Genomic DNA, 24,506 nt, shown 5'->3' with positions numbered 1-24,506 from the left:
GCAGAATTATATAACATTATTTTTAAGGTTTACTGTCCCTTTAACCCCTAATCCCCCATTAACCCACAAAGCAAGATACCTATTAAAGTATTAAACCCTAAACCGCCAAAGCACACAACGCAAATAATTACTAAGCCCCCTTACCTAACACCCCCTAAATGAACCCAAATTACCTAAATTACAAAATACTAAATTTACTAACTATTAAAATAAAAAAAACTAACACTACTTTAAAAAATAAAAAAAAACTAAGTATAAACTGAAGGGACAGTCTTGTCAAAATTAAAATTCTGGTGTAGACTGTCCATTTAAGCTACAATTACAGAAAATAAAAAAATCTAAGATTACAGAAAATAAAAAACAACATTTTCAAATTTAAAAAAATTATACCTAATGCCTATGAAAATAAAAAAAATAAAAACACCCCCTAATCTAAGAGTAAACTACCAGTAGCCCTTAAAAGGGCTTTTTGCAGGGCATTTCCCAAAGATAAACAGCTCTTTTGCAGAAAAAAAAGTCTAAGTCCCCCCTAATAGTAAACCCCCCACCCACCAAACCTCCCAAAATAAAAGAACCTAACACTAAAAACCTAAACTACCCATTGCCCTGAAAAGGGCATTTGATTAGGCATTGCACTTAAAAGGGCATTTATCTCTTTTACAAAGTGCCCACCCTAATCTAAATAAACCCCCCCACATTTAAAAAAACCCAAAAAAAAAACCCTAAGTCTAACCCCCAGGTTGGTACTCACCGTTCCTAAAGTCCGGTGGAGAAGGTCCTGTCCCATACGGTGAAGTCCTCTTCCAAGCGGCGACCTCTTCTTTTTTCTTCCAGGAACAATCCGGTGCGGAGCGGAGGGCGGAGCTGAAGACCAATGACCACGGAGCTGAATACCGGCGACCCTGGAACTGAAGACCGCCGACAGCGGATCCATGGAGCATACGATCGCCGCCGCTCACTGGATAGTGAATTCAAGGTACACAATTAAAAATGGCATCCCTTGAATTCCTATTGGCTGATTTGATTCTTCAAATTCAAATCAGCCAATAGGATGAGAGCTACTCAAATCCTATTGGCTGTTCAAATCAGCCAATAGGATGAGAGCTACTGAAATTCTATTGGCTGATTTGAATAGCCAATAGAATTACAGTAGCTCTCATCCTATTGGCTGATTTGAACAGCCAATAGGATTTGAGCACCTCTAATCCTATCGGCTGATTTGAATTTAAAGAATCAAATCAGCCAATAGGAATTCAAGGGACACCATTTTTAATCGCGTACCTTGAATTCACTATCCAGTGTACGGCGGCGATCATACGAAGAGGATTCTCTATGCCCCATGGCTCCACGGTCGCCGGTTTTCAGTTCCGGGGTCGCCGGTCTTCAGCTCTGCGGTCATCAGTCTTCAGCTCCGTCCTCCACTCCATGCCAGATTGTTCCGGGAAGAAGAAAGAAGAGGTCGCCGCTTGGAAGAAGACTTCACCGCATTGGACAGGACCTTCTACACCGGACTTCAGGAACGGTGAGTACCAACCTGCGAGTTAGACTTTTTTGGGGGGGGTTATTTAGATTAGGGTGGGCACTTTGTAAAAGAGCTAAATGCCCTTTTAAGGGCAATGCCCAAACAAATGCTCTTTTCAGGGCAATGGGTAGTTTAGGTTTTTTAGTGTTAGGTTCTTTTATTTTGGTGGGTTTGGTGGGTGGAGGGTTTACTGTTAGGGGGCTTAGACTTTTTCTGCAAAAGAGCTGTTTATCTTGGGGCAATGCCCTGCAAAAAGCCCTTTTAAGGGCTACTGGTAGTTTATTATTCAATTAGGGGGGGCTTTTTATTTTCATAGGGATTAGGTATAATTTTTTTAAATTTGATAATTTTGTTTTTTATTTTATGTAATCTTAGATATTTTTATTTTCTGTAATTGTAGCTTAAAGGGACAGTCTACACCAGAATTTTAATTTTGACTAGACTGTCCCTTCAGTTTATACTTAGTTTTTTTTTTGTTTTTTTTTAAAGTAGTGTTAGGTTTTTTTATTTTCATAGTTAGTAACTTTAGTATTTTGTAATTTGGGTTCATTTAGGGGGTGTTAGGTTAAGGGACTTAGTAATTTAATTATTTATTTGCGTTCTGGGCTGTGGCGGTTTAGGGGTTAATACTTTAATAGGTTTATTGCGGGATGGGTTTGATGGCGGATTTAGGGGTTAATACACTTTATTAGTTATTGCGGTGGGGGATTGCGGTTGACAGGTAGCTAGATATTGCGTATGCGTTAGGTGTTAGTTTATATTTTCAGGCAGTTTCGGGAGTTACGGCGCTCCCATACTCAGCGCAAGGCTTTCTGCTACTGCCTTTGTGTGGCGAGGTGAAAATTGAGTAAAATTTCTCCATTTTCACCACCTAAGTCCTTGCGCTAAATATTGGATACCGATTTGTGACGCGGTCCCATGTTAGTTAATGGGAGTAAAAATTGCGGGCGACGGGTGAAATACAAGTGCCGCATTTATATGCGGCGCTGTATATTGGATACCAAAATTGCCCCCGCATATGTAATAGGGCTCAAGGTTTGCTGTATTCAGTAACAAAGATGTATTTAGAGACAGCTTCCAGTCTAAGGTTCCATTGGTAAAATTGCTTTCTTTGGGGACTCAACAAAAGTAAAATATTTGCCTTCTTTAATAAATGAAAGAATTTGAAAAACGTACATCATCTTTTTTCAAAAATGCCCTCTTGCGCTAAATAACCATAGCCCTAACCAAATAAATAAATAATTAAATATGGCATTTCTATAAACTGATAAGAAAGATTATTCTTTATTAGAGAGTCTTATTTTTTTAACTCTTTCATTTGCTGCGAAATGTTATACATTTTTAGACTAGTGTTCTCAGTGTCAAGAGGAGTGCGGATTTCTCTACCACCGGTCAATGGATCGTAACTACTGAAAAAGAGGGAAAGCAAGAGACAAGAATCTTTAATGCTGTGCTGATTTGCAGTGGTCACCATTCATTCCCCAACTTACCTCTAGCATCTTTTCCAGGTAAATATGTTATAATTCCCCAGTATCTGTTATCTTCTTTTGTGTTGTGCTAAAACAATGAAATATCTAAAACTATATTTTCTATTAGTTAAAGGGAAGCTTAAAGGGGCCATATACACCAATTCTCATATAACTGCATCTAGTAGACACAACTATAAAGAAGAATATGCACAGATACTGATTTTACCTTTTAAAACCTTTTAAAAACTTACTTAGAAGCTCCAAGTTTAGCACTGTTTATGAGATTAGCTGGAACACCCAGTGAAAGGGGCTGGGTGCAGATACTCTTCCCTTCCCCCTGCATATGAAAAGACAGATTAGACAAACAGGAGCCAGCAGTAGTCTGTAAACGCACGTATACATCTGATACTTTGGGGCTTGGTTAGGAGTCCGCACTGTCGGATCAGGTCTGCAAGACCTTTAATAAATTGGCCTCTTAGTGTCTATAAAGCAATGGTACTGAACCCGATTTTCTTTCTCTAACTGTACCTTTTGTGTTTCCTTCTTTCGTACGTCCACTGCCCCTTTACCACTATCTGCTGGGGTGCCATAAGGCTTTGTTCTAGGTCATCTTTTCAGCATGTCATTCTTAGGTTCCTTAATAATTCAATACCACTTGTATGCTGATGACACACAAATATACAGTACTTCATTGCACTAGTCATATCCCCCTCCTCATTAACAAGTGTCACTCTCTTTCAAATATCTCATCCTGGGTGTCGTCCAAGTACCTAAAGCTAAATATCTCTAAAATGTTCTTTTCCCCTCTTCCAAAATCCATAACCTCTTTAACTCTCTATAACTGGTGACAATATCACCCCAACCCTGCCTGCCTGTTGTCTTTGGTCACACAGGACACAGATCTTTCATTCATAGCTCACATCCATTCCTTGACCAATTCCTAAAAACTTCTCCAAACCTTTGTCGCACAAAACACAACTTAGATTTGAATCCATTCTCTCATCATTTTACGTCTTGACTATTGCAACTCTATCTTCTCTGGTGTCCCTTGCTGCTCTACCATGCTGATCTCCCTTACACATTGTTTCTGCTGCATCTCTCTTACATTTCCTCCTCTGGGTTCTTTTAGCCTCCAGAATATCATTCAAAATCTTGACCCTAATATTGAAGGCCCTCAATAGCACTGTTCCCTCCTATATATTTTCCATTGTCTCCAGATACTCTGTTGTTGCCTATTCACTTTCTCATCTAGAGGATTTTTCCAGATTGACCTTTATCTTGTGCCCCACTCCAGAAGACTCTGTTTCATTCGCTGCTTAAACACTCTACTGTTCAGGAATGCATAGCATACATCTACACCAATCCTTTTGTTATCTTAGTCACTCTTCTTCTATCATTCATTTCCCTTGTATCTTCTTAGCATCTTTCAAGCCCAGCTGTCCTGTAAATAGATTTCATAAAGCTTTTAGAATGGCGGGGGTTAATTTTTCTTTCTATTATTTTTCTTCTGTATGTCTGTTTGCTATTTACAACTCTTTATCAGAACTCTATCAAAAAAGTCAAACTTTTGGAGAAATTATTTAATTACCTATATCTGGTGAACCAGATACAATGAACAATTCACTCTTTTCTGGAGAGTGACAGAAGACAGTGTCTTCTATCAAGACACAGACCTGAGGTCAATTAGAGTTGACAAGTTAGGATATCTCAAGATATGTTTTGATCATTTTTATGTTTCTAGGTGACCAAATAAGACAGACATGTCATGTTTGGTATTTAAATAATACTCATGGTGTCACAATGGGATTCATTATAATTGTATGGGTACTGTATATACCAAAATAAAATTATAAGGTATCCTATAACTTAAGACAGTGCTTGGGATCTGGTTTATAGCCCCAGCCTGCTATAAAAAGGGGTGCCTAGCTTCCTTGTCCTTACTCTTGAAAGTGCCTTGCCAGAAACCTGACTTCAGGGAAAATGCATTTAATTGAATTCAGAAAAATAATATCTAATTAATTTCACATGGGAAGCTAATACAGTATGTTTGACCATTTTCTTACCTTGAGACAGAACTAACGCTCACCTAGATTATGAGTTTTGCGCTAAACAGGGTGCGTAAAGAACGCAATAAAATGAGCGGTACCGCACTTTCCAAAGCGCTGCCATTAAGAGTTACTGAAAAACCTCCTTGTGCTGTGTGTTATGGGTGTGATAAGCTCCATACTGCACAAAAAACAAGGGCTGAGTTTACGTGCTCGTGCACGCTTTCCCCCATAGACATCAATGGGGAGAGAGTGTTAGAAAAAAACTAACACCTGCGATCGCGGAATGGCAAATCGCCGTAACGCAACCCCATTGATGTTCATAGGGGAAAGAAAGTTACGTTTAAACCTAACATAAACCCTGAGTCTAAACACCCCTAATCCGTTGCTCCCTGACATCGCCGACATTAATAAAAGGTATTAACCCCTAATTTGCCGCTCCCCGACACTAATAAAAGTTATTAACCCCTAATCCGCCGCTCCCCAACATCGCCAACACTAAATAAACCTATTAACCCCTAAACCGCCGGCCCCCCACATCGTAACTAATAAACTAAACCTATTAACCCCTAAACTGACGACCCCCCCACATCACAAAACACTAAATTAAACTATTAACCCTTAAACATAACACCCCCTAACTTTAAATGAAAAGTTACAATATAACTATCTTAAAATAAATAAAAACTTACCTGTAAAATAAAAAAAACTAACATTTAACTATAAATTAACCTAACATTACTATTCTAATAAAATTAAAAAAAACTACCAATTAAAAAAACCTAAATTGCACATTTAAAAAAAAAAACTAATACTACGGAAAAAAAAACATTACAAAAAATAATAAACACTAAATTACGAAAAATAAAAAAACTCTAAGATTACAAAAAATAATAAACAAAATTATCAAAAATAAAACAATTACACCTATTCTAATAGCCCTATAAAAATAAAAAAGCCCCCGAAAATAAAAACACCCCCTAACCTACAATAAACTACCAATAGCCCTTAAAAGGGCCTTTTGTAGGGCATTGCCCTTAGTTAAACAGCTCTTTTGCCTAAAACCCCTCACCCAACCCTCCAAACAAAAAAACCTGAGTCTAAAAAAAACCTAAGCTACCCATTGCCCCTAAAGGGGCATTTGTATGGGCATTGCTCTTAAAAGGGCATTAAAGATTTATATAGAGCAGCAATTGTAAGCAACGTTCTAATTTTCTCCTATTAATTTTTCTTCATTATCTTGGTATCTTTATTTGAAAAGCAGAAATGTATGTTTAATAGCTGGCCCATTTTTGTTTCAGAACCTGGGTTGCACTTGCTTATTGGTGGCTAAATGTAACTAACCAATCAGCAAGTGCGACCCAGGTTCTGAACCAAAAATGGGCCAGCTCTTAAACATACATTTCTGCTTTTCAAATAAAGATACCAAGAGAATGAAGAAAAATTGATAATAGGAGTAAATTAGAAAGTTGCTTAAAATTGCATGCTCTATCTGAATCATGAAAGAAAAATGTGGGTTTACTATCCCTTTAATAACAGTATTGTGTTTTTAAATAGATTTTTACCATATAATAATCCTAACATGGGGCAACAGGGATAGTTTAGTGTGGGCGGCATTAAAGGAAAGTTTTGGGCATTTTTCTGGGTCTAGTACAGAGGAGAGTGTTTTGTTAACCCTTGCACTCACTGAACTTACTAAGACTTTGCCTGGAATTGTTGGATTGTGACGATCTGGTTAAAGTGGAAAGGGTTGGTGTGTGAACCTGGTAACGTTTGCATTGTTGGTGAGGCCTTTATACATCACAGTCTCTTTCATTCAAGATGTTCAACACCAGTTGGGAAATCACGGCGAGGGCCCAAACTCATTTTTATTTTAGCCTCTTATATTGTATTGTACCACATTTATAGCTCTGTGGAATCTGTTGTCGCTCTACAAATAAATGGTAATAATAATTATAATATCTTCTTATAGGAATAGAAAAATATAAGGGCCGTTACATTCATAGCCGAGACTATAAGGCGCCTAATGATTATCAAGGGAAAAGAGTCCTTGTAATCGGGATTGGGAATTCAGGTGGAGATATTGCCGTGGAGCTGAGCAGAACAGCACAACAGGTATGGGAGTAACTTCTGCATCATTCATGTTCAATACAGAGGGATTAATACTAGTACTGTAAGTTTTCATGTAAGTTAGGTACCATATTCATATTTTGGATATTCGTTTGTCAAACAAATGTCAAATCTGGATTTGCACAGATGTTTGTGCTTCAATTTAACACTAATATATCCTGTGCCGAAAATAGTCAAATGCTGCTACCTGCGGCCATATTCAGCATTATCCAAAATGTGAATTTTGCACATACCTAATATATAGCAAATGTTTGATTTTTGAAATCTTTTTAAAATCCCTAAATAATAATTATGAAGCCCCTACAAATATAGATTTAGTTAACTGGGAAGCTTGATCTGTACCTGATGTTTAATCATGAAGCTATGGTACAATATGGAGAGTGCATTCTGTGTTACAGTGTTATGGTGGTGTGAAGTGTAGCATCAGTGATTCCACTTTTATTCACACAGTTAAAATATTGTGATGGTGAATTAATAAAGCTCTAAAGGGGCACAATATCCTATATTTATAGGGACATAGAATTCAAATTGTACAATTTAAAAAGAAACGTTAAAAACTATTTCTGTTATAAAATGGATAAAACTTGGTATCTTGAATGAACTGTAGCGCCTTTCTTATTCATGGTAGTTTAATTTTAACTCGCTATGGGGAATGCTGACCGTCATATTAAATCTGTGCTTCAGCAAATCGAACATAAAGGAACCATCTACTTTGCAGAAAAGGAGTGGAGCAAATTGAATGATAAACTTAGGGTTTTTGAATACCCATACAGTAGACGATGATATTATGGAAGTAATGTCTATCACGTCATATGCTGCCTTAATAAAGTAGATGATTAGGTTCTGTTTGAACTTTTCAGTGTAGAAAATGTCATTGTGTTAAAAAGAGTATAAGTGTAGTGACATAGGGGCATATTTATTAAGCTCTGTATAGAGGTTGATGCCCCGTGTTTCTGGTGAGCCTTCAGGCTCGCCGGAAACACAAGTTATGAAACAGCGGTCTAAAGACCGCTGCTCCATAACCTGTCCGCCTGCTCTGAGACGGCGGACAGAAATCGCCAGAAATCAACCCGATCCAATACGATTGGATTTATTGACACCCCCTGCTAGCGGCTGATTGGCCGCAAATCTGCAGGGGGCGGTATTGCACCAGCAGTTCACAAGAACTGCTGGTTCAATGATAAATGCAGACAGAGTATCATGTCCGCTTGCACAATGATAATTCGGCCCCATAGGGCAGACATGTAAGTTAAGTGAAAATTTAGAAGAAAGCGGGAAGTAGTGCAGGCATGTGGGGCCACCGTTGATCACTGATGCCCAACCTGATTTTATTGTGTTGTAGGTTTTCCTTAGCACCAGACGCGGTGCATGGGTTTTGAATCGTGTCGCTGACAATGGATTGCCAATAGATATTTCAAGAAGGTCTCGCTTCATTAATCTGGTTCAGAAGATGATTCCTGTCTTCTTGATGACCTATATTGTAGAAAGTTCCTTAAACAAAAGATTTAATCACAGCAATTATGGTCTGTTGCCAAGGCACAGGTGAGACCTATAGAGGATGCTAAAGACACAAACTATAGACAGAAATCAGTGAAAAGCATCACGTTTCATCATGTATAAGTGTCTTCCAATTTTACATTAAATAAATCTATTAATAGTATGTCCTAGTACAGCACAATTTGCCCAAAAAATTAGATTGCATACGCTAGTATGCATGGCACAAAATTACTGACTGTGTATATAGGTGTACATGTTTGACCACTGCTTGTTAATAAAATATTGCTGTGTATTGCTCTCCCTCCTTCTACTCCTCACACCAAACTTCTCATCCATCTCCTCCTTCTCCTGCCCTGACCAATCTATCTGCCACTATAATTCCACCCTTACATCGGTCCTTGACAATCTAGCCCCTCTTACCATTGATCGGAAATCACACACTCATTCTCAGCCATGGCATACTCCTGTGACACAGTACCTACGCAGATGTTCCTGTACTGCTGAACATCACTGGAGAAAATCTTGGAGTTCAGCTGATTTCCTTCATTACACGTTCATTTTGAATTCCTACTATTCTGCCCTTAATCTCTATAAGCAACATGACTTTTCTACTCTCATCTCTAATCTTTCTTCAAACCCAAAATGTCTGTTCTCCACTTTCAATACTCTTCTCCGCCCACCCCCTAAAACAACTTCTCTGTCAGCTCAAGACTTTTCCAGCCATTTCAATAACAAAATCGACTCCATCAGAAACGAAATCAGCTCTCAACATACATCCTTTCTCTCACCCCCTCAAACGCTCGCAATCAACCACAACCCACATAGCCATAAATGTAGCTCTTTCTCCCTTGTTACTGAGGAAGAAGTTTCGGCACTTATACTGAGCTCTCACCTCACTACCTGTCCTCTTGACCCTATCCCCTCACAGCTGCTCCCCTCCCTCTCTTCTACCCTTACCCCTATACTCACACACATTTTCAACCTCTTCCTCATCTCTGAAACATGCACTGGTCACACCTATCCTCAAAAAACCTTCTCTTGAGCCAACCTCCCCATCCAACTACTGCCCTATTTCCCTACTCCCTCTTGCCTCAAAGCTTCTCAAAAAGTATATGCACGCCTATCCCATTTCCTTACATTAAACTCCCTCCTTGACCCACTGTAATCTGGATTTCATCCCCATAACTCCACAGAGACAGCAATCGTTAAGGTTACCAACGACCTACTTACAGCAAAATCAAAAGGCCACTTCTCTCTGCTTATCCTCCTTGATCTGTCCGCAGCCTTTGATACTGTTGACCATCCTCTTTTGCTCCAGACCCTCCAATCCTTCGACATTTGTGACACAACCATCTTGTGGTTCTCTTCCTACCTGTCAAACCATATCTTTAGTGTAGCCTTCTCTGGGGCCTCCTCTGCCCCGTCACCACTTTCTGTTGGGGTACCGAAAGGCTCTGTCCTTGGTCCCCTTCTCTTCTCAATCTACACATCATCATTAGGTTCCCTAATAAAGGCCCACGGTTTACAATATCATTTGTATGCCGACAACACCCCAATTCTACTTCTCTGCACCAGACCTATCTCCTTACTTGCTAACCCATGTCACTAACTGTCTTTCTCACATCTCTTCCTGGATGTCCTCTCACTACCTCAAGCTAAATCTCTCCAAAACTAAGCTCCTTATTTTCCCCCTTTCTTCCAAAGCTCCACCCTCAATCTCTATAATTGTGGACAACTCCATCATTACCCTTACCACGCATTCCCGATGTCTTGGGGTCACACTTGACTCAGATCTTTCTTTCACTGCTCACATTCAGTCTTTGGCTAAATCCTGCTGCTTCCACCTTAAAAACATCTGTAAAATTAGACCTTTCCTTACACAAGACACAACTAAGACTTTAATCCACTCTTTCATCCTTTCCTGCCTTGATTACTGCAACTCTGTCCTCTCTGGTCTCCCCAGCTGCTGCCTAGCTCCTTTACAAACCATAATGAATGCCTCTGCCAGGCTCATCTTCCTTACACGTCGCTCTTCATCTGCTGCACCTATCTGCCAATCCCTTCACTGGCTTCCTCTTGCCTCTAGGATCAAACACAAAATTCTCATTCTGACATACAAAGCCCTCAACTGCACTGCTCCCCCCTGTATCTCAGACCTTGTCTCCAGATACTCTCCAACCATGCTCAGGACCTCCTACTCTCCTCCTCTCTTGTTGTCTCCTCACACTGCTTACAGGACTTCTCCAGACTGGCTCCCATCTTGTGGAACTCTCTGCCTCGCTCCACAAGACTCTCCCCTAGTTTTGAAAGCTTCAAGCGCTCCCTAAAGACTCAGGGATGCATACAACCTACACTAACCTTTCTTTATACCGTTTCCTCTCCTCCATTGCTATCCCCTTGAACCCTCTTAGCATGTAAACATAAGAGCCATGCTGTTTGTAGATCACCTTCTTTAGAGCTGACTACAACAGTGCGGCACTTGGGAGGGCCCTTTACCCGTCTGATCCCTATAAATGTTTCCTTGTAATCCGCCTATGTTTATAGCGCTGCTGAATCTGTTGGTGCTCTACAAATAACCGATAATAATATATACACAGGGAGCATGGAGAGGTAAGTTTTATAATCTATTATCTGGTCTAAATTTGTCATTTATAAATATATAGATGAGATTACAATGGTTTGCTGATGTGCTGCTTATGACAATAAACTCTGGGTGTTCTTAAACAACGATACAAAGAGAAAACTCTTCTAGGTTTCAACATATGTAACTGACTCATAAAATAAATTGTAACTGAGAATAGTCTGTGCCCAGTGACTAGTTTGGAGTCAGTTTGATTGCTACAGAAGGCAACTGAATTCTCGTGTTCCAGAAAGGGGTTATTGATATAGAAAGAGAAAAAAACAAGTTTCTATTTCACTTATTTTATCAGATTGTAAAAAAAACACTCCCAGTGTGTGTGAGAGAGAGAAAGGTACTACCATTTTAATTTTCAACTTAGACAACGATAAGGAAACATTTGTGTTTATAGTGAGTAATAAGCTAATGAGATCTGTTCTCCCTGCAAACTCAGCCCATTTTTAACTGGTTGTGATTTCAAAGAGCAAACATATATTTCATATACAAAAATAAAACGGAGCAATTTCCCATTCATTTTATACTGCTTATCAAGCCATTGGAAGCAAATTAAGGGGAAACCAGATTTAAAGTACACTGTCCCTTTAAGGGAGATAAGAAAGACACTCACTTGGGTTTTGCACATCATTAGTAAAGTAGCATTTGTAAATGTTCTTAAATTAAGCTATTCATTAGTTTGAGGAAATACAAATGTTTTGCCAAAACTCAAATTTGTTCATGTGATTAGAAGAACAACTAACCAGTGTGTACATTTTAGCATTTACATTTGGCTTTAAAAAGACATTCAAGTCAACTACAACAATTTTTCCAAAGTTTTGTTTTTCAAGTAATGTAATTGATGTCTGATATATATTTATTTTTCTGACTTGATGCAGGTTTTACAGTCAACACCCAACTATCAACGATGAACTTCCTAACCGCATCATCTCGGGCCAAGTACAGGTCAGACCTAACGTTAAGGAGTTCAGAGAGAGAGATGTGGTCTTTGATGATGGCACAGAGGAGAAAGATATTGACGCAGTTGTCTTTGCCACAGGATACAGCTTTAATTTTCCCTTCTGTGAAGAACCTGTCATTAAAGTGCAAAGCAATAGAGTCTCATTGTATAAGTACATGTTCCCCCCTCAACTCGAGCGCAATACACTGGCTGTAATCGGACTCATCCAACCCCTTGGTGCAATTATGCCAATTTCAGAACTCCAGTGCCGTCTCGCAACTCGAGTCTTCAAGGGTAAATTAGTCAAAACTAACTTGTAAAACCCAGTTAAAGGGACATGAAACTTAACACTTTTCTTTCATTATACACAAAGAGAATACAATTTTAAACAAATGTCCAATTTACTTTTATTATCTTATTTGATTTATTATCTTGTTATCCATTGTTGAAGGAGCAGTAATGCACTACTGGGAGCTAGCTGAAAGAGGCATATTTGTGCAGCCACCAATCAGCAGCTTCTGACCCTACCTAGGTATACTTTACTACAAGGGATACAAAGAGAACAAAATAAATTACATAATAGAAATAAATTAAAAAGTTGTTTAAGGTTGAAAGCTCTATCTACATCATGAAAGAAAAATAATTCATGTCCCTTTAATGTGATCGTAAATATTTTTCTGGCAGCTTTTGTCATTTACTGTTGTGATAAAATACATTTCTTCTATTTGTGGCATTTTGAGAACAGATATTTAAGATTCAAAAGCAGACGCATCTTATAGCCAAAGATACAATATAAATATTTAGCAAAAAGGACAGCAGAGATACCTAAAGGGACACTCTGAATCATTCCTTTAAAAAAATGTTTTAGTAAGCACAGGAATATCTATATAAAAAACTAAGAAACAAAAAATAAAATACCTTCTTTTTTTCGTGCAGTAAGAAAGTCCCAATAAATCTCATTGAACAACATACTAAGGTTTGCTTATCTGAAATTCTCTTGCACAGATAGTAACAGATACTTTATTGGTCTAATCCAGTCTGTGCGAAACCCTTAAATGTTCATGCAGTAAGGCTGATTTAAACCAGATTTACTAATTCATTACATATTGGAATACTATATTTAATTGTATATTATAGATATAGGGCAAAATTACAAGTGGAGCGCTAATTTATCACAAATTTGCCCATTTGCGGGCGCACAATAAATAACCAAGTGGTTGGTTATTGCTACCGCAAGCTCAGGGTAGCAATTGGGGGTTAACAATTTGAGATTCATTTCTCTTTAAACAGATCTAATAAAATATTTTGTGTAGGGCTGGGTGATATGGGAAAAAATGAAAATCGGGATTTTGTACCCAAAAGTTACTAAAACACCTTAATTTTCTAAACAAGCTCCGGGGAAAGAGGGAGGGGGGAGACAGGCTCAGTGGAAGTGAAAGCAGTCGGAATAACTTGCTGCATATTATACTTATTCCTGGAGATTTATTCAGAAAAATAATTGTTTTTATTTTCACCTACATTACATAAATACTGTAAGTAAAGCATTAGCCATTAAATGTTTTTTACTTACTGTGTAGATGTATGAAAATAAAAACAAATATTTTATTGGATAAATCTCCAGGTATAAGTATATGCCAGAGCAGTGCCACATCTGTTATTCAGACTGCATTCACTTCCACGGAGCCTCCCTCCCTCTCCCCGGAGCTTGTTTACTTTATTTATAGCTCTACAGACAGTGGCAGTGCAGTCAGATCACTGCTTTATCCTGCCCATAGTGCAAGTTTCTTACTTGCTTGTCTCCAGCTCACCTGAGTGAGCAGCCCACCCCACATTGACCACGTGTCTCCACTCTTCTATGCCCCGCAGTGCCGCCTCTTCTAACTGCTGTTTGTGCACGGCTCTTCTGCCTAGCTATATGCTAGGCCAGAACATGTCACTCAGCTACAGGTGGTCCGGAAACGGCTCCATCCATTGTGTTCACACAGGCCCCGCCCCCATAAAAACCGCAGACTCTCACGTTTTTTAAATGGCGGCGGTTAATCACGGTTTAAAACCGCATATGCTGTTAATCGCCCAGCCCTAATTTTGTGCATGTTTTCAGATAAACTTAGTCATGACAATAACTGAGGCTTTGTTTTGCATGATCAGGTTTGGTCACACTGCCGACCTCAGACGATATGACGCGTGACATCAAAGAGAAGAGGGAGAGGATGGAAAAGAGGTACGTACAGCTTATTTCCTTTTCTCTGAAACTACATATAAATCCAAGGCTGGCACAGAGCTTTTAATTGTCCAGAACATTTTAATAGATTTTTTGGAAGTGGGAGCTCGGTCTCATTATACCGTCCTGTCTAGTTATCTTAAAAAAACACCAAAAAAACATTTTATTTTATTTGAAATAAACCCACTCAGGAAAGTCCAAATGCCACATAGCAGATCCTTCAGCATTTTCAATAAAGTATCAAATGAGAGTCAGAGGGTAGACCTGTCAGTGTGCTCACATTGGTTGGGGTGGATATTGACTGGGACGTGAGAGGTGTCAGGACAGGCTGGGAGTGTGTTTAGGTGGCCTCAGGTTTCACTTAATGGAGCGAGGATATTTATAAGGTGAGAGAGAGAAAATATTTATTCTAATAATTATCAAATGATTTACCTTTTTCAATCAGCAGCAAAATATGTCCCTGTAGTTAATTACAGGCTGCTAAACTCTTGTAGCAGCATTTGTACTTTATTTTAGTTATCTTTATTCAGTTAATGTCCGGTTTCCACTGAGCAGCAATTGGGTTTGTGGGAGCTTGCAAAACAAAGGTATTACGCGTTTTGCACCATTAATGGCAGCGGCGTTCCGACTGCCAAATACAATTACGTGTCCCATAGATAATAGAATCATAATTTTACACCCAGTTTCCATTCAAGGTGCAAACAGGTAAAACATTATCGGGTGCTGTTATTAAAGTCTCAAACATTACGTTACGCTCAGCTAATCTGAAACATTGCGGCACACTCAGCTAATCTCAAACATTACGGCACACTCAGCTAATCTCAAACATTACGGCACACTCAGCTAATCTCAAACATTACGGCACATTCAGCTAATCTCAAACATTACGGCACACTCAGCTAATCTCAAACATTACGGCACATTCAGCTAATCTCAAACATTACGGCACACTCAGCTAATCTCAAACATTACGGCACGCTCAGCTAATCTCAAACATTACGGCACACTCAGCTAATGTCAAACATTACGGCACACTCAGCTAATGTCAAACATTACGGCACACTCAGCTAATCTCAAACATTACGGCACACTCAGCTAATCTCAAACATTACGGCACACTCAGCTAATTGTAAAAGAGGAGGCCTCTTTTCCATTGAGGCATTAAAGTTTGCAAACAATGTATTCATTTTTATAATCTAAGGTTGGTTACTATAGCAATGAATGGAATGGGAGCGTTAACACATACACAAAAAGAGTGACTGCACGCATTGCACAAAATGTTTCAATGGAAACCTGTTACTAAAATGGACACGTAAACTACTTTGCTGTTGACAACTTGAGTAGCTTATGGCTCCATTTGTGATGACCCAATGAATTCAAGACCAGTTTTGGTTTTCAAATTATACATTTCCTACTTTACAGCAATTTGGTCTCTGTTTTCAAAAAGTTCTGTTCTGCACTATAATGATATTACAACTTTATTAAATACATCAACAATTTATCATGATTTGTTTTTCTATACAACTCTAATTGTGAAATATGAATTATTCTGGTGCATATATGTATAATGCTTTCTATTTATATATGATCCATACACACTTGATACTAAGCAGATCTCAGTGCTGTGCCGGGTGCAGGTGTGGGCTTGAGTAGCTATAACAAGTCAGCTTGATCAGAGGGACAAGGATCACACTCTGCTTAGTGTTAATGGTGCATAATATATGGCTGCTGATTGGTTGTAGTGCAGTAGATACTTAGGGGTAGAATTATTAAATGTCTGACGGACATGATCTGCTGTACCGGATCATGTCCGCCCGTCATCGTTAAATGTTGACAGCATACGCTGCAGGGGGTGTCAATCATCTGATCGTATATGATCGGGATGATTGCAGTCCACCACCTCAGAGGTGGCGGAAAAGTTAAGGAGCAGCGGTCTTACGATCCCTGCTTCTTAACTTCTGTTTTTTGCGAGCCGGAAACTATAGGGGTAGATTGCAGATCCGCTGCTTAATAAATCTACCCCATAGGCTCTAACCATGGTAAAAATATCTGGGGCGTTGTTTAGGAAGCCCATATATAAAAAGTGTGTCACAATAAGGAAAACAATATAAATATCCTTTAAATACTTATTCATATAAGGTCTTAAACATGAGTAAAATCGTTTTCTTCCTTCCTGTTAGATATGTTGTAAGCCAGCGCCACACCATACAAGTAGACTACATGGAATATATGGATGAGCTCTCAGAAATTGTCGGGGTGAAGCCCAGTTTATCACAACTGTTCTTCACAGACCCCAGGCTTGCATGGGAGGTGCTGTATGGCCCCTGCACTCCATACCAGTATCGTCTTATGGGACCAGGCAAGTGGGATGGAGCCAGAAAAGCTATATTAACCCAATGGAGCCGCATCATCAAACCTACAAAGACGCGCGTCCTCGATAATCCAACACAGGGAATCTCAGCATTTCTGCTGCTAAAAATCTGTACTGTTTTCATTGTTTTAGCTGCTGTTTTTCTTCAGTTTTAAGCTGTTTATAAACTTCTCTACGTACAGGGATATTCCAGAGAAAAATAATCCTCTGTTTTGTTAGAACATTTTTTTAAAAAAAATTTGTTTTTTTTACTTTGTGTTTAACTCATTAAAAATATTCATAATCGGAGATTGGAGACTATGGGGCGGATTTACCAAGCTATCAATAGGCCCCAATGCAGCTGTTTCTGTGTGAGCCTTCAGGCTCGCCGGAAACAGCAGTTAAGAAGCAGTGGTCTTAAGACCGCTGATCCTTAACTGGTCCGCTGCCTCTGAGGCTGCGGACATCAATTCGCCCTATCCTATACGATCGGGATGATTGACACCCCCTGCTAGCATCTGATTGGCCGCGAATCTGCAGGGGGCGGCATTGCACAATCAGTTCACTAGAACTGCTTGTGCAATGCTAAATGCCGACAGCGTATCAAGTCTGCCAGACATTAATAATTCGGCCCCTGTGCATGTATACCTGTTTTTGATTGGCTGACATGCCATGGATACTCATCTGGAGTGCACATGCACACAGTTATGACTATTTATGTAACTCCTTTGCTTGGCTGAAATACACAGTAGAAGAACAGATTTGATTTAAAATAAAATGCTCTAATTCATACAGTATTTTTAAACTTTTACTAGGAATGTCCCTGTAACATATATAAATAGTAGCTATTTCAATCATATCAAGATTAAAAAAGAAGCTCTTACATGTTTTTTTAACATTTTTTTTAGATGAGATAGCGAAATAGATACTTATATATAGTAACAATATGTAATTAAACATAAGAAATGAGAACTGTTATAAATGCTGCCAGTATAAGAAATAAAACAAAGTGATAGATGAATTAACACCTTATATTAGAAAACAAATAAACAACAAACAACAAAAACACTTTCAAAGAAAGCAGAGCTCTTGTACCATAAATATGTAAAGAACTGCAAATTCCATAGCACTGGTTACATGAAAAGAAATAAACAATGATATTGACTTTTGGTAATTAAAAATACAGATTACGGAGCCCAGAGAGGCCATGGATTTTTATTTTTTCTAACGTATATTGAGAAAAAAGTTGTTTTGTTGATATAACAAGTTAGAAAAAAATCTAAATCCATCTCTGGGCTTTAGTATACAGATACATCAAACAGACAAAACAAATATAAGGGTAGGTGTGGGCTGCTCCTAATAGCTTACAATCTACAGGTGCTATGTAACTGTCTTGTGCTGATTATATTTAGTGATCTGCAATTAGCAAACTTTCACTAAGGGGCCGAATTATCAAGCAACGTATGGAGCTTGATGCCCCTGTTTCTGCACGACCGTTCAGGCTCACCAGAAACAGCAGTTATGAAGCAGAGATCTAAAAACCGCTGCTCCATAATTGGTCCGCCTGCTCTGAGGCCGCGGACATCAATCCGCACGATCCTATACAATTGGGCTGATTGACACCCCTGCTAGCGGCCATTTGGTCGCGAATGTGCAGGGGGTGGCATTGCACAAACAGTTCACAAGAACTGCTGGTGCAATGATAAATGCTGACAGCGTATGCTGTCGGCATTTATAGATGTGCGGCGGACATGATACGCTACATTGTATCATGTCCGCTCGCACATTAATAAATAGGCCCCTAAGTATCAACTGGTTAAGTAAGATCTGGTGGTCATTAAAATGGAGCCACTACAAAAATAGCGTACAGGATCTAGATCATAATTATACACAAGTAATTGTTTCATAATTAAAAAACTAAAATGAATTAGTGTTTTTAGCTATATTCTAATGTTCCTTCCTGTAGCAATACTGTCTCTCACCTCTTCTCTTAAAGACCATAAACAGAAAGTGTACTGATTTTCTTTTATCTATATATTACACTATAAGTGCTATTTTCGTATGCCTGTATTGCTTCTGAAACATACATGTTTTTACTTGTACTCATTGTCATGTAGATAGATATGCAGTGCATATGAATAGATCAGTCTGATCACCATATGTGATTAAAATTACTTGCAAGTGAGTAACATGAGTTTTCTTTCCTAAGATATGGTGATGAGTCCATGGAATCATCAATTACTAGTGGGAATATCACTCCTGGCCAGCAGGAGGAGGCAAGAAACACTACAGTAAAGCTGCTTTATATGTCACTTCCCTTACCCATAATCACTAGTCATTCTCTTTGCCTGCGGTGCAAGGAGGAGGTGAAGTTTTGGGGTCTGATCTACAATCAAGATTTTTTTTTTATTTTAAAGCAGAGTAGGTTTGCTCTGCTCTTTCTAAAGGGTCTAGCCTTAGCCCATGTTAGTCTCTTCAGTAGGGCAGTGGTGGCTTTTAAGCAATTGGGAACTTGTGGGGTACAATCCTCACTGCGTTTTCCCAAAACATTTTGCTGCCCTATTTAGATGAGTAGGTTTACTCAGTCTTTCTGTATTTCCATAGGTCCATGTGAGGGATGGCATCCTCTCAAAACAGGTGAACTGTCCTGCTGCTGGACAGATGAATATCAAGGTAAGTGACAATTTTATTTTTCTATGTAGCAGGGGAAAATGTGTCACTTATTCAGCTGAAACACTGCAGGGGGGTGTTTTTTTATTATTCCTGTCAGTGTGCAGGTGTTTATGGCAGTTTTTGCAGGCACTGTTAGTGTGAGGAGTTATTATTTTATTGATGGCTCAGTGAGTATCCGTTTTTAGTAACAGATTATGTACTTTTTTTTTGGGGGGGGGGGGGTTATTGTTTGTTTTAAGCCTGTTTTCAAGAAAGTAGGGAGGTTCTGATTCTTTGATGTCAGAGGTTTTTTTGGCGCTTTTTTCACTTCCTGTAAGAGTGAGGTGTGCATATTTCTGATGCCTCTGCTGTTTAGAAGGCTTCTTGCTGTTTTTGCTTCTCTGGAAATCCAGATTGTAAACAGGATTGTTTTTTTCCTCAGTTTGCTGCGGGTTGCAGGACAGGTAGGGCACCTCAGTAAATGAGGTGTAGAGTGTTACCTGGGGTATGTTTTCTTGATTTGGTAAATTTAAAGGGAACATTTATTTAAGAATGTTTTTTTGGTTCTGTTTTATATCCTTTGTTAAAAGATTTTAAAATAAGTTAGATTTTTTATTTGCTTCTTTTTTTTTTGTATTATAGATCAGGAGGCTGTGTAGGATGTTCCTGTAGCTTATGTTTTGATGCCCAGGTGGAACCCATAATACCTTTTTGTTCTTCATGTATTGAAAGAACTTTCTTAAACCATCCTTTCCAGTTTGTGGCTCTTCCTTTCGGTCTTGCCACAGCTCCCAGAATTTTCTCAAAGGTCCTGGGGGCTCTTTTGGCAGTCTGGACGACATTCTGGTTCAGGCGCTGTCTTTTTAACAAGCAAACTCTCATACGGAGATCTTGTTGTCTTTTCTTCGCTCCCATGGTTGGAAGGTAGTTCTGGGAAAGAGTTCTCTGATTCCAGCCACAAGAGTAGTGTTTTAGGGACCATAATAGACTCCCTACTAATGAAGATATTTCTGACAGAGGTCAGAAAATCAAAGATCTTTGATTCTTGTCCTTCAGTCCTCTCCTCAGCCGTCAGTGGCTCTATGTATGGAGGTAATTGGTCTGATGGAAGCTTCCATGGACATCCTTCAGTTTGCTCGGTTCCATCTCAGACATCTGCAGTTATGCATGTTAAGGCAATGGAATGGGGACTATGCAGATTTGTCTCTGCAAATATTTCTGGATCAGGCGACAAGGGACTCTCTTCTGTGGTGGTAGTCTCAGTCTCCCAGGGAACTTGCTTTTGCAGACCTTCCTGGGAGATTGTGACCACGGTTGCCAACCTTCTAAGTTGGGGAGCAATTTGGCCATCATTGAAGACTCAGGGTTTTTGAACTCGGGAGGAGTCAGTTCTCCCTATAAACATTCTAGAACTAAGAGCATTTTTTTTATGCTCTACTGGCCTGGCCTCAGTTAGCCTTAGCCCGGTTTATCAGGTTCCAGTCGGACAACAACATCAACCATCAGGGGGGAACTCTGAGTTCCTTGGCCTTGACAGAGGTGGCACAGATAATCCAGTGGGTGGAGTCTCACAACTGTTGTCTTTCTGCAATCCACATCCCAAAGTGGACAATTGGGAGGCGGATTTTCTGAGCCAACAAGCTTTTAATCACGGGGAGTGGAACTCCATCCGAAAGTATTTTCCAGTTAAATCCTTAATTGGGGGCAGCCAGAACTGGATCTCATGGCTTCTCGGAAGAATGCCAAGCTTCTCAGGTAAGGCTCAAGGTCAAGGGATCCACAGGCTTTCTTGATAGATGCTCTGGCGGTCCCTTGGAATTTCAGTCTAGAATTACATATTTCCTCCATTCGCTCTCCTGCCATGAGTCATTGCTCGGATCAAGCAGGTGAGGGCATCGGTGATTCTCATAGTGCCGGCGTGGCCTCGCAGGATCTGGTATGCAGATCTTGTGGAAACGTCGTCTCTACCTCCGTGGAGACTCCCTCTGAGGAGAGACCTTCTACTTCAGGGTCATTTTCTTCATCCAAATCTCATTTCTCCGAAGCTGACTGCTTGGAGATTGAACGCTTGATTTTATCTAAGCGTGGGTTTTCAGAGTCTGTCATTGAGACCATGATTCAGGCTTGTAAACCTGTGACAAGAGATATTTACTATAAGATATGGCGTAAATATCTGTATTGGTGTGAATCCAGAGGCTACTCTTGGAGTAGAATCAGGATTCCTAGGATTTTGTCTTTCCTCCAGGAGGGTCTGGAGAAGGGTTTGTCAGCTAGTACTCTGAAAGGTCAGATTTCTGTGTTGTCTATTTTGTTGTATATGCGTTTAGCAGATGCGCCAGATGTGCAATCTTTTTGTCAGGCCCTGGTTAGGATCAGGCCTGTGTTTAAGCCTGTTACTCCTCCCTGGAGTCTTAACCTTGTTTGTAGAGTTTTACAGCGGGCTCCATTTGAACCTATGCATTCCTTAGATATTAAGATGTTATCTTGGAAGGTTTTGTTTCTTGTTGCTATTTCTTATGATCAGAGAGTTTCAGAACTCTCGGCTCTGCAGTTTGATTCTCCTTATCTTATTTTTCATTCTGATAAGGTGGTTCTACGTTCTAAATTAGGTTTCCTACCTAAGGTTGTTATTAATCAGTTGATTGTGGTTCTTTTTTTGTGTCCTAATCCTTCTTCTCCTAAGGAGCTTGGGTTGCACAACCTAGATGTTGTGCATGCATTGAAGTTCTATCTTCAGGCGATTTAGGACTTTCGTCAGTCTTCTACTTTGTTTGTTTGTTTGTTTTTCTGGGAAGCACAAGGGTCAGAAAGCTACGGCTACTTCTCTTTCTCTTTGGCTAAGGAGTATTATTCGTTTAGCCTACATGACTGCTGGACAGCAACCTCCTGAGAGAATCACTGCTCATTACAAGAGGGCTGTTTCTTCTTCCTGGGCATTTTAAGATGAAGCTTCCGTGGAACAGATTTGCAAGGCTGCAACTTGGTCCTCTTTGCATACTTTTTCAAAGTTTTATAAATTTTATACTTTTGACTCAGCTGAGGCTTCTTTTGGGAGAAGGGTTCTTCAGGCAGTGGTGCCTTCTGTTTAGGTTCCTGTCTTGTCCCTCCCTTATCATCTGTGTCCTCTAGCTTGGGTATTGATTCCCACTAATAATTGATGATTCCGTGGACTCACCATATCTTAGGAAAGAAAACATAATTTATGCTTACCTGATAAATTTATTTCCGGATATGGTGAGTCCACGGCCCACCCTTTATTTAAGACAGTTATTTTTTTCTAAAACCTCAGGCACCTCTACACTTTTGTGTTATCTTCTTTTTCCATTTTTCCTTCGGCCGAATGACTGGGGATTATGGGTAAGGGAAGTGACATATATAGCAGCTTTGCTGTAGTGCTCTTTGCCTCCTCCTGCTGGCCAGGAGTGATATTCCCACTATTAATTGATGATTCTGTGTACTTGCCATATCCGGAAAGAAATTGATCATGTAAGCATAAATTATGTTTTTTCTTCTTACTACAATAATGGACAACTGAATATTCTTAGCTACAATACATAAATAAAATGCTTGCTTTTGCAGTATTTTCCTGGAGTATTTTTTTTTCTAAAGTTTGGCTGCGTTGCTAGGTTACTGACAGAAAATACCAGCAAGCCATACAGCTACTATATATATATACATGTTTTTTTCTTAATGTATGAGTAATAAACTGTTACATTTATTTGTGTGTGTGTGTTTATATATATATATATATATTAACAAATGAATAGATTGATTGACATGATTTAATAAACAAATTAGTAGACACTATGAAATTGTTTACTCCTTTTTAAAGCACCACTAAATGCAGTAGAATTGCATAATTAACATGTGCATAATAAAAAGACAATGATTTAACACCTTCTCTGAATTTCAAATAAACTGTAGATTTTTTTTATGACAAATTTATTTTTTCTCTAATTTTCCAGCCCCCTGTATCATGTAACAGACAAAATAGTAAATGTATACCCTGTGAGCTTGTGCACATGTTAAGTAGGTTGTTGTCCCCCAGAAAGTGTGTTTATAAAAAGACTGTGCAAAATGTCATAATGGAAGTCAATTGGAAAGTATCCTAAATCTACATGCTCTATCTGAATTATAAAGGTTTATTTTGACTTGAGTGTCCCTTTAAATCTATTTTTTTGTTTGTTTATGTAGTACCTCATTTTAGATACTAGATGGTAGACAAGCCCTATTGAGTCATAAGTAGGGAGATACAAGCAGATAACATCTAGCCAAATGAAGTTCCAAGTTGTGCCAGGTACAATATGCCCATATATATTTTTTATTAAACATAGTCAAAGAGCTAATCTCCAATTTTCATTGCTCTGTCCAGAGTCTCTTACAGAATTAGAGCTGAACCAAAATTCCTCTGTAGCAACAAAAACAGATTACTCTTACTAATAACTTAACAAATAAATAAATATATTGAAAGACATCATTTAATATGCAATTGCAAACAGTATACACTATGAAATAGTCTACTCATTTTTAAATCTAAAATATTTTTAAATGTATTACCTCATTTTAAACACTAGATGGCAGACAAGCCCCATTGAGTCATATCAGGGAGCTACAAACAGATAACATCTAGAATAGTGAAGTTCCAAGTTGTACCAGGTACAATTTGCCCATAAATCTTTATTAAACATGCATGAGTTATAGTCAACAAACTAATTACCTGTCTTTACTGCTCTCAGTCTAGAGTCTCTTGCAGAAGTAAGGGTGAACCAAATCCCTCTTAGTAACAAGAGTATTGCAGTATGCAGTTATACCTTTTTTATTGGTCTAACATAACAAGGTACAAGACGACCTTTTGAGAGTGAGACAGTGGAGGGCAATGTGTTTGGTGCTTCAGGGGGCCAAGGCCAAGAGCCATGTGGGGACAATTTGCAGGGTGGCGAGTCTCAAGTAGGGGGCAATACTGGTGATTATGAGCAGGCCTGACCGGGGACATGCCAGTTACAATGGATAATTTAGGGCCTCAGCCATTATCTAGTCAGGCGGGGGGC

At 39.1% G+C, this 24,506-nt stretch overlaps 1 protein-coding gene across 2 annotated transcripts in view; it reads left to right on the top strand.

The window, feature by feature from the left end:
* Positions 1 to 23,176, top strand: part of LOC128641274 (flavin-containing monooxygenase 5) — a 69,746-nt gene extending 46,570 nt beyond the window's left edge. For both annotated transcript variants that reach the window (XM_053693867.1, XM_053693866.1), the window contains exons 4-9: positions 2,868 to 3,030; positions 7,009 to 7,151; positions 8,509 to 8,708; positions 12,174 to 12,529; positions 14,384 to 14,456; positions 16,637 to 23,176. In XM_053693867.1, the coding sequence (XP_053549842.1) occupies positions 2,868 to 3,030; positions 7,009 to 7,151; positions 8,509 to 8,708; positions 12,174 to 12,529; positions 14,384 to 14,456; positions 16,637 to 16,982 (1,281 nt within the window). In that variant the 3' untranslated portion in view covers positions 16,983 to 23,176. The remainder of the gene's footprint in view (positions 1 to 2,867; positions 3,031 to 7,008; positions 7,152 to 8,508; positions 8,709 to 12,173; positions 12,530 to 14,383; positions 14,457 to 16,636) is intronic.
* Positions 23,177 to 24,506: the final 1,330 nt, after the last annotated feature.

The sequence above is a fragment of the Bombina bombina genome, chromosome 10 (assembly GCF_027579735.1).
Source record: "Bombina bombina isolate aBomBom1 chromosome 10, aBomBom1.pri, whole genome shotgun sequence".
Lineage (NCBI taxonomy): Eukaryota > Metazoa > Chordata > Amphibia > Anura > Bombinatoridae > Bombina > Bombina bombina.
The sequence above is the reverse complement of the archived record's forward strand: the minus strand, read 5'-3'. Positions and strand labels throughout refer to the sequence as shown.